Source organism: Phyllostomus discolor, chromosome 3 (assembly GCF_004126475.2).
Source record: "Phyllostomus discolor isolate MPI-MPIP mPhyDis1 chromosome 3, mPhyDis1.pri.v3, whole genome shotgun sequence".
Taxonomy (NCBI): domain Eukaryota; kingdom Metazoa; phylum Chordata; class Mammalia; order Chiroptera; family Phyllostomidae; genus Phyllostomus; species Phyllostomus discolor.
Genome location: NC_040905.2, coordinates 37,658,031 through 37,672,491, shown reverse-complemented (window position 1 = coordinate 37,672,491; position 14,461 = coordinate 37,658,031). Strand labels below are relative to the sequence as shown.

The following is a 14,461-nucleotide window of genomic DNA, read 5'->3' as shown; positions in this document are numbered from 1 at the left end:
AAGGCTAGGTTCCCAGTAGGGGATGTGTGAGAGGCAACCACACATTTCCCTCCCTTCCCCACTCTAAAAATAAACAAGTAAAATCTTTTTAAAAAATAAGCTTCAAAATCTGCAGGAATATACCAAGCATTTTCCTAAAGCCACAAGAAGTCAGTTACCTCTTTCACTTACTTACCATCACTTCCATATTCTTATGAGGTTCCACAAATCCATTAACAGTTAACTTACGCAGCACTGAAAAGTAAAATCAAGACTTATTTGCATCTTATTTTTTCATAAACTATCCTACTAAAATCATGATCATAATGATAAAAACTCAGAATCACAAAACCTCATCAAATTTGAAGGTTATAATCTTTATGCTTAACAGATACAGAAAGATAACCTCTGGTCATTGCTTGGTTTACTAAGTAGGAAAGATGGAACTAAAGCCAAGTTGTTGTGATCAAAACCAGTGCTCTTCCCGTCACAACTACTCATTTTTCTGAAACTACAATGCAAAATTTCACTTAATTTCTATAATTGTTAGTACCTCTCACCTGCAACAACCCCTATTGGTTGAAATTGAAAAGATTACCTCTATCTAGTCCATAAACTTTAAACTATGCCTCAAGGCTTCACAGTTGGACAGAATAACTCTTTTTAAAAAATGCTATGGAATTTTTTTCTAGGCCAAATGCCTTAAAAATGCCAATGTGTATCAAAGACCTTGATATGTGGAGACATGGAAAGGCTTAAAGCAGGCTAATGTAGAGTAGAGCTACATCCCTGGGGTCTGGAGTTAAACTCTGAAATCAGTAAAGCAAGAAAAGTCTATAATCAGAAGAAAACGTGAAAATTCCTCAATCACTAAATTCAGTATTTATACACAGTTTTATGTCTATAACCTTATACAAGTTTCTCTCATTCTTTCTTAAGTATATATCTTATCTCTCTCTAAAGCCTTTGAATTTCTTCCTCAAGGATGGTTACAAAACCATCTCCACCCACTTGTTTAACTACCTGCACAATGGATTTTACTGTCAGCAGTCCTTTAAAAGCATTCACCCTGTGCATAAAGTTCACCAAAACATGCTGAGAGTTTGGATTTTGTGCATCCTCTGCCTGGTTAATATAAGTGGCAGACTAGTGCCAAGAGTGTATGGTGCCATCTTAAGGTACTAGAGTGAGTATGATAAAGGGATTGTGAAGAAAATAGAAGGATGCTAAACAGACTATAGTAAGAGAAAACTAAAAACTCCTTGAGATCAAACTAAGAAAAACAAACTAAAAGAGTTTTAGCAACCAGAAAAGAAAGAGACTAGAAGACAAAGAGAATAACCAATCCAGTATTTTAAAAAGAAAAGGAATCTCAGAATACATTCAAGATAAAAAATAACCCAGCTTAGGGTAGGTAAAAATGAAGATTTATGCCAAGAGAATGCCTACATGCAAAGCATAGGAAAACAAAGCCAAGAGGACACTCCTCAGGCACCGTCTAAAATCTAAGTGAGCCTGAGACACAAGCAGTAAGATGGAACCTGAGTTCTCTGGGAAAAGAACTGGAAAACAGAGCTCAACTAAACCTTGTGGAGAGCAGAGTTAGCATGACAATGAGGGTAGAAGCCCTTAACATTACAGACATGAGCAATGTACAGTGGAAGCAAAAGAAAGTAGGAATATTTACTACTTTGAAAGGAATGCATTCAGAGCCATGAGATGACAGTATCATGAATGTAACATAAAACTATTGCACACTTTCATCCATCAGAGTAAAGGAAGCACTATTCTCATAAAAGAAAAACAAACTACAAATAAGCCCTTGTCTCTGAGGGAGAAATTAACTCCCATTCTCTCAGTGAGACTAGTAACAGAAAATCCATCCAGAAGAACTATTTGGTGACTGTTCTGAGGTATGTCATTTCAAAAACAAGCACGTCAAGTTTAACAGTACCTTTCAGTGACAGCAGAGTTCGTTCTAGGGAACTGAGAACAGCAGCTTCATTGCCAGAAGAAACTTGCTGAAGGAATGTGTCTGTGTGGTGATTCCACAGAGAGCAAGCAAAACTATAAATTCCAGAAGCTAACTGTAAAGAAATATCAACAAATTTGTTCACATTATAGATTTCGGTAATCAATGAGACCTACAGATTAATACATTTAGGTTTTTAAATTGAGCACACATTTTCTATGAGATTTAATATAGTTAAGAGTCATTTATCACAATGTTTCAAACTTTCTGGGTCAAAATGCAGAGTAAATACAGTTTACATCAGCTTCTGCTATGAACACACACACAAAATCCACATAACCTCCCTAAAATATTATTTTCTTGAAAAAATACTGAGCATAAGGCCTACATTACAGTCTGAAATTTTCTATTTGTACTTTTTATCTTCTGCTTACAGGTTGCAATGCTCAGTTTTTAAAACACTGATTTATGGACTGTCACTGAGTATATCAGATTAAGGCAATATACCAAAAAATTGTATACAAAGGAGTCAAATTTCTGTGTTCTGCCAGTTTTACCCATGTGGTTTTTGAGCATTTACTGGAAACATACAAACCACTGCACAGAGACCCAAAGCTTGTCCGGATGCTTTTCTAATGTGCACTGCTATCTAAAAACCCTCCTCTCACACTGAGATGCAGTTAACCTCTGCCTCACGGGTTGAGGCGGCATTATCTTCACTTTTATCTTCAGTGGCATCTTCAGTTTTCTTCCACAAGGTCTAGGACCAATCTAGCTGAGCCTGCACGGCCATTTTATTTAAATAAAAAACAGATGAAAATGCATATGACTAGCTATTATTAGTAGACTTCAGAAAAATTTTCTTATTCAAATATAAGCATATCATTTCAACTAGTGAAACATTTTATTTATGGTAAGGTTAGCCATCAGCAACCAGTCAGAAATGCAATTCTGTAAATATAACAATATTTCTATGGAAAAATCAAATTCTATTTTTATTATTTTAATTCAGGAATTTTAACAGCCTGTGCTTACACCTGTAGGGAAAGTTAATCCAAATACTGGCTAACACCTTGCGATCTTCCCAGAGCACAAAAGGATGAAAGGCCGGTAAGGAACTACTAGACCATCTCCTGTTCACTGCCCTATCTCCTCTGCTAAGATGTCATGGGACAGTTTCTTCCCCACCCTGTTCAGAGCAGAGATGGAGACAATAAAACCACTTAGTTACAGTTTAGAAGCGGCTCCTCAGCAATGGGGCATCCCACTAATTGCACCAGTTATTCAACCCTATTGCTTTGGTCATTCTTTATGGCACTCAGGGCAAAGACCACAGGGAGTGGGTACCAATGGCTAACTTCTGTTCCAGTCCAAAATAAATAAACCGTCTGAATCTAAGAGTGGCTCCTATCTTCACCGACTGATCCATAAAGACTAGACCTTGCCTCCCCCTTGTCCTGCATGCACTCTTGACAGCAGCTGCAATAACTGCTTTTAAGACACTTTAGCATATTTTCAAGTACACATAAAACATTTCAGAAGTAGTGTCAAATTATTTAATTCTTAATGTTTCGTTACAGCCAAAACATCATGATGACAATTATCTCAAGCAGTACAACAGCACAAGCACCAGTATCATAAAAAGTTAATGGTCTAAAATTCACATCATTCCATGAAATACTGTTGTAACATAGAAGCAAATAATCCAGTTAGAAGGGATATAACCTGACCTCCTTCCCCCACCTCATGTGCTCCCAGGACTGGCCAAACCCAGTGGAGCCAAAGCAGGGGCACAGAGCACTGGAGGAGGTGGCATGGAGCCCAGTGTGTCTTGGAGCTAATTCATATTAGAATGTATAGTCACCTCTTTTAAAATAAATGTATGGAGAACTTCCAGTCCAGATGGACATGCAGATAAACATGGCTTGCCTCCTTGTACAACCACAGGAAAATTACACTAACCTATAAAAACACCAGTACCCAGAATCGTCAAAAAACTGAGCTGTATGGAAGTCTGACAACTAAGAAATTAAAGAAGTCACATTCGTACAGAAAGGTACGAGGGGCAGACACTCAGAGACATAAAATGAGCGAGTCCCACACCCACGTCTGATGGATAAAAACTGAGATGGACACTTCGGGAACAAGGGACCCCAGACCCACAGCAGAACACCTGGCCTAGGGTTCCAGTGCCAGGAAAGTCCCCGTAACTTCTGGATGTAAAAACCAGTGGGAGTTGAGGTGACAGAAGAAAGTACGAGATTCTCAAGGATCTCCTCTTAAAGGGCCTGCAATAAACTTAGAACTTACGCAGACTCACTCCCTCTGCACTACTGCACCAGAAAAACAGTTGGAAAGGCAGCAGTGCCATATGGGGAGAAACTGAAGTATCTGACATCAGGGTGAGTATTGTAGGATAGATTCCTCCCAGACAAATCTCCAGAGGCCAGTCAGTGACCACTGTCCCTTTTCTGAGCCCTTCCCCACCCAGAGCCACAGATCCTAACACCATATCTGAGACTCCATCAACCTGGTTCACAAGGATGCCCCACACTGGTGATTACCTGAGGCTCCATCTCATCCATCTTATCTGTGAGCTTTTCTGAAACAGACCATGCTTCTAAGACAGGGAGTCCCCTGGCTGGCATAGTTCAGTGGATTGAGCACGAGCTATGAACCAAAGCATCGCAGGTTTGATTCCCAGTCAGGGCACATGCCTGGGTTGCAGACCACAGCCCCCAGCAACTGCACACTGATGTTTCTCTCTCCCTCTCTCCCTCCCTTCCCTCTCTAAAAATAAATAAATAAAATTAAAAAAAAAAAAAACAGAGTCAAAGCAGCTCTACCTAATACACAAAAACAAATACAGAGAGGCTACCAAATTGGAGACAAATATGGCTCAAATGAAAGAATAGAACAAAACTCCAGAAAATGAACTAAACAAAATGGATATAAGCAATCTATCAGATGCAGAGTTCAAAACACTGTTTACTAGGATGCTCAAGGAACTTTCCAGTCAGAAATGAAGGTTACACTAAGTGAAATAAAGAAAAATTTATAAGGAACCAACAGTGAAGCAGATGAAGCTGAGAATCAAATCAATGATATGGAACATAAGGAAGACAAAAAAACATTCAATCAGAACAGCAAGAAGAAAAAAGAATGAAAAAATGAGAATAGAGCAAGGAGTCTCCGGGACAACTTCAAATGTACCAAATTTTGAATCATATGGGTGCTGAAAGGAGAAGAAAAAGAGTAGGAAATGGAACACTTATTTGAAAAATTAATGAAAGAAAACTTCCTTAATTTGGGGAAAGAAATAGACATACAAGTTTAGGAAGCACAGAGTCCGAAACAAGATGGACACAAAGAGGACCACACCAAGACACATCATAATTAAAATGAAGAGAGAATCTTATATGCAGCAAGAGAAAAGCAGAGAGTTACCTACAAAGGTGTTCCTGTAAGACTGTTAGCTGATTTCTCCAAAGAAACTGCAGGCTAGAAAGGACTGGCAAGAAGCATTCAGAGTGATGAAAAGCAAGGACCTGCAATCTACATTATCATTTAGAATGGAAGGACAGGTAAAGTGTTTCCCAGGCAAGATAAAGTTAAAGGAGTTCATCATCACCAAGCCATTATTATATGAAATGTTAAAGGGACTTATTTAAGAAAAAGATCAAAACTAGGAACATTAAACTGACAACAAAGCCACAGCTATCAATAATTGAATCTAAAAAACAAACTGAACAAACAAGCAGAACAGGACCAGATTCATAGACATGGAGATCATTTGGAGGATCATCAGCTGGGAGGGGAAGGGAGAGAATCGGGGGGAAGGTGCAGGGACTAAGAAGTACAAATTAGTAAGTACAGAACAGACAGGGGTGTATCAATAACAGTATAGGAAATGGAGTAGCAAAAGAACTTATATGCGTGACTCATGGACATGAACTAAGGGTGGGGATTGCCACAGGGAATGGAGGGTACTGGGAGGAGGAAGGCAAAGTGGGAAAAACTGGGACAACTGTAACAGCATAATCAATAAAATATATTTTAAAAACAGAAGGGATATAATCAGACGGGGAAAAAGAAGCTTTAGCTCAAATGTATAAGCTTTATTTATAGCTTGAATAAATGTTAATATTTTTCTTAGTAGGTCCTTTCTGAGAATATAAGGCTAAAATATATCTAGAGTCAGAAAATCCATCCATTATTCTACCTTTTATTACATTTACTGTGTAATTTTAAGTTAGAGCATCCTAAACTTTTACAAGCATACAAATCATAAAAATATTTGTCAGCTAGAATAAAGGGTAAGAATAGAAACAGAAGGATTTAGAGTCAGGGCACAGAAGAAATTATATATAAGACCAAAATAAAGTTCAGATTTTAAACTAGGCATGTTCTCCTGGGAGTATACCTGCACCTTTCCCTTCCCCTCATCCTCCCCCATAGGCAGGAACCCCGTAAACCCTAAGTCACTCCACAAGACTTGCAAACGGGAGCAATGGGCGGCCCAGCACGTGCCAGCTAACTCCCTGAACCTGTCCTCCAAGGCTCCCCTTTCTCCGACCTCTCAGTGAGCCACGGCAGCCCCGCCTGGGCTTGCTCCGGTCGCTTCTTCCAGTCTAAGCCCTTCCCTGTTTCACTGTCCCCAGCTTTAATAAACATACTCTAAAATGAAAAATAATATAAAACCAAAAGTGTGGCATATCCAAATTTTAAATAAGAACAGAAAACTATTACACTCTGAAACAGTCCCTTGCTTACAAGAAAATGACAACTTGAATTATTTCATAGCCCTTCTTTGTGTCTCCTCCTTAAAACTACTTGTTTAATATTAGCTTCTACATACACATAGAGTCTATTAAGATTGTTCAGAAGGATTGTCTACATAAAAATTTGAGTGTTACCTAAAGTCACTTGAAATTTTTTAAAAGGTATCAGGACACAAATATTTATGCAGATAATTATAATTTACATGATAAAATAACAATATTAACAACAGAATAATAATACATTTATTATAACAACAGTAAGACACTTACTGAACCATACATACTATCATGGGCCCTGCTCTCATTATTTTACCTGTACCAATGTATTTAATCATCACGATCTAAAAAGTAGTATTATTATTCCCCTTTTACAATAAGAAAACTTACTGAGGTATAGAGAGGTTAAGTAACTTGTCCAAAAGCAAACAGCATAATTAATAAGAGGAAGAGATAAGATTTAAATCAGGAAATGTACTCAGAGCCTGCATTTTTAATCTTTATGTTCTAATGCCTCTGAATATAGTAACTACCAATTAATTACATAGTAATTTAGTAAAACAAATAAGCATTATTTGTATAAATAAGTTCTATTTAAACTTTCCAACATCAAAATATAAATTAATACTAAATAGATACTATCCCACACATTCAGAGTCAGTATAGTAACTCCTATTCTCCAAAAGTTATATCATAATTCGGTAATGGTAGAATTTTCTTTTCATAACTGCACAAAGGAAAATTTTCCCACACGTTCACTGAGGCCAACACTGCTGCTAATATAAATGCAACAAATTGTGGAATCAGAATCTCATCTAAAAAGAGTAAATCCTGGCTCTTCTGTGTGCACCACTCAACAGAAAAATGTATCCGTTTGTTCTATTATTTGTGTCGACTATCTATCAAAGATACAGCTAATATACACTAAATGTTTTTCACATATATGTAAAATATCATTATCACTATACTTCAGACTCAATAAAGACAACAATGGTAACCATTCTAACTTCCTCAATTAAAAGTAAAATTAAGCTTGAGAAAGAGTTGATCAAATGGAATTTCTCATTGGCTTAAGAAGAAAAACATTAAGGGAGACTCTGCCACTCTAAATCACCAGTATATTTTGAAATCATGCCAGAATTTATTTTAAAGGTATTTTATAGTAATGGTAGCAAACGGGCAAAACTACTTTTAACTGTTTTAATTTTTTCAGGTGCTGCTTCTATTACCAGGAGACCATCCCTTACAAAATTCCACCACTGCATACGCATGATGTAAATTATAGTATACGCACTGAACAAAAAACCCTCCCATTCACTCCCAATGCAGAGAAGAAAATATACCACAGGACACTTCTGAATACTGTACCAAGATTCTCACCATCACGAGATCATGGAACAATCAAAGTCATTAAAATAAAATGGTATTTTGCTCCATAAAATCATCCTCTTTTGCATTTACAATTTGATTGAAAAACATGTATGAGAAAGTTCAGTAATTCAGATAAGTCAGTGAATCAAAGGTTTTACTCCATCCCACCTTACGTAATGTTTGAAATTCTTCATCCCCAGTTCTTTAAAAATTAACACAGTAACATTTACAGATACTAATGGCAAAGCCAGATCTTTATTAAGTCTTCCCTGGTCCCCAAAAGTAACAGTATAAAAGTTCTTTAAATTAGGACTATAAATATAAACCCACAGAAGTGGGTTGGCAAACAGCAGGCATTGCTGACTGAAGGCATACAGCACCTGAAACAGAAATCAAGAAAGAAACAGTACTTGTCCTGGCCTATGCTTTCTCAGCTCCCCTGGGCGCAGCTGTAATGGGGGAGTCTGGCAGGACACACAGGCAATCTCCCTCTCAGTGCAGGGGGGCCATCCTAAGTGAAGGGCTGACTCTTAAAGGCACTAGAGGATAATTTAAAAACACAAAGAAAAGAAAAAGAAAGAAACAGTAGTACAGAAAAAATGTTTAATTAATATTCTCCTTTGTTTCAGATTCCAGTTCTGGAGTTAAGCACCTGGCTAAGGATATTAGGCATTTATTAAGGCTCCACTTCAAGATTCTTTTTAGCTGGCCTACACAAGGCCTCTATACAAATAGGGATGATTGAGATGATGAAGCAGCAATAAAAACTATCTTTTCAGCCCAATGGTGAAAGGAGAGAGACAAAGAAAAAATGACAGGAATTTGGGAGCAGTGCCAAGTATCCTATGCACACAAGCCCTGCACAAGCTTCTCTGTGCTCCAGAAAACACCAGCTGATGTACACTTATGTAAGGCTCAGCTGGAAAAGAGAAAGAAAGGAAGGAAGCAAATCAGAAGAGTGAAAATCTTCCTTCTACATTTCTTCTGAAAAAATGTGGAGGGGGAAAGGAATATTCAGTTAGATAACATAAAAATAAGCCACTGAATGAAATGTTTTAGGTACTGGTACAGAAAAACCCCAAATACTGGTATTTCCTTTTTCTAAGCCAGGATAGTGCCACCCACTTTCTGCTCAGTGACTTTAACTGAGAAATACATAGACTTGACTCTATGAATATCAAAAAGAAACCATTCATTATAGGAAGTTTTATTTCTTCTGGCATTTTATATATTAAACTTTTCCCCCCTCAGAACCACCTATCTTTTACAGCTGAATACCAAAGTATTTAGCAATATAATGTCATATAATCTTGTAATTACTTTAAAATACCTTAGAAAAAGCAATAAAGCAAAAATAAAATGGTAACTGCTAAATCTAGGTCATGGATATATGGCTGTTTATATCTGTCCTTTATTTTTCTGTATGTCTTTATAATTTCATAACAAATTTTTAAAACACCTGTACCTTCTTAACAAAAAAGGTAGTTAACAATTGTAACTCAACACAATGTAAAAAATGTTGTGCTGGAAGCAAGCTGAGTAGGCCTGTATTTATTCTACGTGGAAAGGAAGTAGCATCACACTACGAGAAAACTCAGCAAGAGAACTGAAGTGTTCAGGAAGCAAACTCAAACAAGGTGTACAGAGTAAGTCCCTGCTAAGATAAAATCTGTTGAGATTGCCTAGGCTAAATAAAAATTATACTGAAAACCAAGGCAATGCATTAGGAGCATAAAACTTGAGAAAGCCAAAGTAAGAATTAAGGCTTCTATAGAAGGGTAATGAAGAGTAATGGTAACACAGAATCTTCCATATAAAACTTCTATATGAAAAACTTCCAATAATAAAACAAATGGACAAACATAGGTGTGAGGATGAAAACAGGGGTTGGAGTGATTTGATGGAAGGACCCACAAGCCAAGGAATGGAGGTGGTCTCTAGAAGCCAAAAAGGCAAGCAAACAGATCTCCCCTTAGAGCTGCCAGAGGAACACAGCCATCGAGAGAGCTCGATGGACTTCTGTCTTCAGGCCAGAATAAAGCTAATGAAGCTGATGACTACCAAAAAGAACTTAGAAAACTGAAGTATGAATCCATTATTTTTGGATCAAGGCACACTGAATTGCTTAAGAGAACGAAGACTTGTTAATGGTTTGTCAACAGGTATATAAAACTTTACAGAAAGAACTGACTGCAAAAGAAAGGCAGGAAGACATCAAAAGAAGAATTAACCCTGCAGGTAACAAACTGGACATAACCAAAAATCATCTCAATCAAAGGAAGAAGCTCTAACACTGACAAGTGTAAGGTGCGGTCAAGAATAATTTCTTCCCAAAATATTCTGTTTATGTCAGTATGCCATATATATTTGAAACATCAAGGTCCTACATATTTTAATAACAATGAAATCACAGGATTAAAGATGTGGTACACCTGGGGGGGGTAGGGGGTGGGGAGGGACAAATCAAAAGGATAAAGGTGAGAAAAATTAGCAAGAAATTCATAGAAAGACTTGAGAACATAAACTGTCCATTTATTTTTCTTTTTAAATCCCCATCCAAGGATACGTTTATTGATTTGAGAGAGAGAGACAGAAGGCGAAATACCAATCGGTAGCCTCCTACAGATCAAACCCACAACCTATGTGCCCTGGCCAGGAATGAAACCAATGGCCTTTTGGTGTACAGGATAATGCCCCAACTAACTGAGCCACCAGCCAGGACTGTTCATTTCTTTAGTCCTAGTTATATATCAAGCAAAAATGACAACATTTTAAAAGCAACCTTTAACAAAAAGAACTCTTATACTCAGTATCTTCAGTAAACATAAGACTGACTGAACCCACTGGGTTAAAAACAAAGAAGACATAGTATGGTTCTGGCTTAAACTTGGTGTATGTAAGAATCACCTGGAGGAGTCAAATGTAGATTCCCAAAGTGAGGATTCCAAAAAAAAAAAAAAGCAAGAACACTGTTAAAAATACTTTAAGACTCACCAGTGTTACATGGTGCAGTCCAAAATGTTACATTGAACAATGTTACACTGAACAACAATTGCTGTTTTGGTAAGTCAAGACAGTCCAATACAAAAGCATCAAAGCAAATGAATGAAAAAAAGATCTTCAACAAACAGTGCTAAAACACCCAATAAAGGACTATTGCCCCCCAGTGATGTCAGACTCCTTCCTACATCTGCCCTACGTCCATCCAGTACCCAGACATGTCAATTTTAACTTCCTAGATTTCACCTCTATATACTCTCCTAAATGTTCCCTTTCGTACTGCTTCATTTAAGAGCTTCAGCATCTCATCTGAACTACCTCTGTAGCCTCAAACCAGTCTCTTTACCTTCAGACTGTTCTTACCCAACCAATTCCCCTCAAATCTCTCAGATATTACCTATTATTCTGAAACTCTGAAGTCATTTAGAAAAAATTCATAATCTTTCAATAAAATGTTTACATAAAATTACAATTTTTATATAAGCACAGTTTTCATAATCAAATTATGTTAAATTACTTACATCATAAAACAGTTTTCTATCAGCAGCTAGACGTTTGGAGGCCAGAGTCTTGGTAACGTGATAGAAGGTAAGTAAAGCCCTGTGCTGTCGAAGATCATCTTGGACTTTCACAGACTCTATAAGAGTGGGAATCAGTTCAGGCCACTGTCTGGGACAGTCCAAGCGAGCCACCTTCGCGATCAGCACTGCGATCTGAGTTGCAATCTGGAGAAGGAAAAATTAATCATTGAAAATAAACATATGCAATCAAAACAATGAATAAGAAATGCATTCACAGTTGAAAGTTACCTTTTTGGTTAACTATACATTTGACCAAAATGAGTGCAAACTGGTGTAAAATGAGTGCAAAATGAGTGACCAAACTGGTTTCACAAAACCAGTGTTTAAGATGTGGTTTTCAACGTGTGGTCTATGGACCTCAGATTGGGGGCCTAAAATGCTTTCCATGAGATCTTCCCTTTCATAATAACACATTGTCTTCATGTAACTTCTACCAAAATAGTATGTTGCAACACAGTAAGTGCAGAAGCAGCTATGAAGATGCAGGCGTCTTCTTTTAGGAGCCAGACACTAAAGACATACACAAACATGCAGAACAATGCAATTCTTCTCATTAAATTATATATTGTTTTGAGAAATAGCTATCATTCACTTTTTTAAAATTCTGTTTATGTTAACAAGGAATAGTTTTATTTTAATTAATATTTAATTTTTTCAGTTTCATTTTCTAACACAGTAAATATCAACAGATACTACCCTTTAGAGTTTTATTTTGGCAGTGTAAGGAACTTCTAAGATCACAAAATTTGAGAACTACTGACCTAAGAATAGAAATGAACATCAAATATTAGATATTTAAATAATGGTATCTGTTCAGATAAGTATTTCTCAAATGCTGGATGACAGAACATCTAACCAGTGGTTTATCTCCCAACCACCCAAACCCATCCTAATAAACCCCTGCCCCAGTGAGAGTTACTCGATTCCTTTCTACCTTCCCTTATCCCCTTAAGGACCTGTAAGGCAAAAAACTGAGATCATTTAAATAAGCTGAAATAAAGCTACATTGGATGCATGACCAAATACAGTATACTCTGTATCCATAAGCAAAACTTCATTTATTCTTAGAAAAAGAAATCCACTATGGTGGGGGCAGACTGTATAGTTTACTATCTATTCTCCATGTAGTAAGAATTGAAAATGTGATGTATGAAAGAGACAAAAACCTGAAATCATCCTACAGCTTACAAAAAGGGGGGAGAGATGATCTAAATCATTAAAATCAATTTCTATGTGGAAAGACTACAAATATAGAGACATTACCTTTCAATGTTTGCTCAAAAACTGAGGACGTTTAAGAAGTATACAAGTATGTATTAAAATGATTTCTGTACATTAAATAAATAATAGCCAAGTCGAACCAAAATTCTTAACACCTAGAACTGGGTCTCAAAATTAAAAAACCAACAGAGAAGTATGTATAAATATCACAAATGGATATTATGTAGCAACATTTCCTTTTTAATGCCAAGAAACAAAATTAGTTTGGAAAAGAAACAAAAAGGAAGGAAAGAGAAAGAATAATCAGCATTCATCTTCTCACTCACCTGGTTTACTGGTTCATTGAAGTTGGTGATTAGCCCTGCACGCAATGTAGATTTCTCCTCCTCTGAGAGAGCACTGAAAAAAGATATATTTATTATGCAAGATAATGCTACCTGACAATAAATGCAGGTAAGCACTACTGTGAATTTTAACTAGAAAAAAGCCTTTAAACAAGGTTTGATTGTTTTTGGTAAATAAATAAAGTTATTTTCATTACTTGTAATTGGCACATCAAGTAATTCTAAAGCATACATAGAAACAAACACAGAGAGGCTGCCAAAACGAGGGGGCAAAGAAACATGGCCAAAATGAAAGAGCAGATAAAAACTCCAGAAAAAGAGCTAAATGAAATGGAGGTAAGCAATCTATCACATGCAGAGTTCAAAACACTGGCTATTAGGAGGCTCAGGGAAATCACTGGGTACTTCAATAGCATCAAAAAGATCCAGGCAGAAATGAAAGTTACACTAATTGAAATAATGAACAAATTACAGGAAAACAACAGTAGAGTGAAGGGAGCCAAGAGTCAAATCAATGATTTGGAACATTTGGAGGCAAAAAACAACCAATCAGAACAACAACAACAAAAAATCTCCAAAAATGAGGACAGTATAAGCAGCCTCTGGGACAACTTCAAGCAACCCAACATTCCCATCGTAATGGTGCAGAAGGAGAAGGGAAAAAGCAAGAAATTAAAACTCTATTTGAAAAAATAATGAAAGAGAACTTCTCTAATTTGGTAAAGCAAATAGACATGCAATCCAGGAAGCACCAAGTCCCAAACTAGATGTAAAGAGGCTCACTCCAAAACACATCATAATTAAAATGCCAAAGGTTAAAGATAAAGACAGAATCTTAAAATCAGCAAGAGAAAAGAAGTTAGTAACCTACAGGGAGTTCCCATAAGACTGTCAGCTGATTTCTCAAAAGAAATCGCAGGGTGGAAGGGCTGGCAAGACATATTCAAAGTCATGAAAAGCAGAGACCTAAGCCAAGAGTGCTCCATTTAGAATTGAAGGGCAAATAAAGAGCTTCCCAGACCCCCCCCCCAAAAAAAAATGGAGTCCAGCACTACCAAACCATTACTATATAAAATGTTAAAGGGACTTATTTAAGAAAAAGAACAAAATCAAAATTATGAACAATATAAATGACAAAAAATACATTATCTATCAAGTCAATCTAAAAACCAAACTAAGCAAGCAAGAACAGAGACAGAACCATGGATATGGAGA

General features: G+C 36.8%; 1 protein-coding gene and 1 non-coding gene across 4 annotated transcripts in view; one reads left to right on the top strand and one right to left on the bottom strand.

Annotated features, from left to right (window-relative positions):
• Positions 1 to 14,461, bottom strand: part of IPO11 (importin 11) — a 184,072-nt gene that overhangs the window by 142,324 nt on the left and 27,287 nt on the right. For all 3 annotated transcript variants that reach the window (XM_028508702.2, XM_036020322.1, XM_036020323.1), the window contains exons 4-7: positions 13,229 to 13,301; positions 11,622 to 11,825; positions 1,934 to 2,066; positions 176 to 234 (exon numbers count right to left, since the gene is read on the bottom strand). In XM_028508702.2, coding sequence (XP_028364503.1) covers positions 176 to 234; positions 1,934 to 2,066; positions 11,622 to 11,825; positions 13,229 to 13,301 — 469 coding nt within the window. The remainder of the gene's footprint in view (positions 1 to 175; positions 235 to 1,933; positions 2,067 to 11,621; positions 11,826 to 13,228; positions 13,302 to 14,461) is intronic.
• LOC114514613 lies at positions 8,511 to 8,651 on the top strand. The gene has a single exon (XR_003686084.1).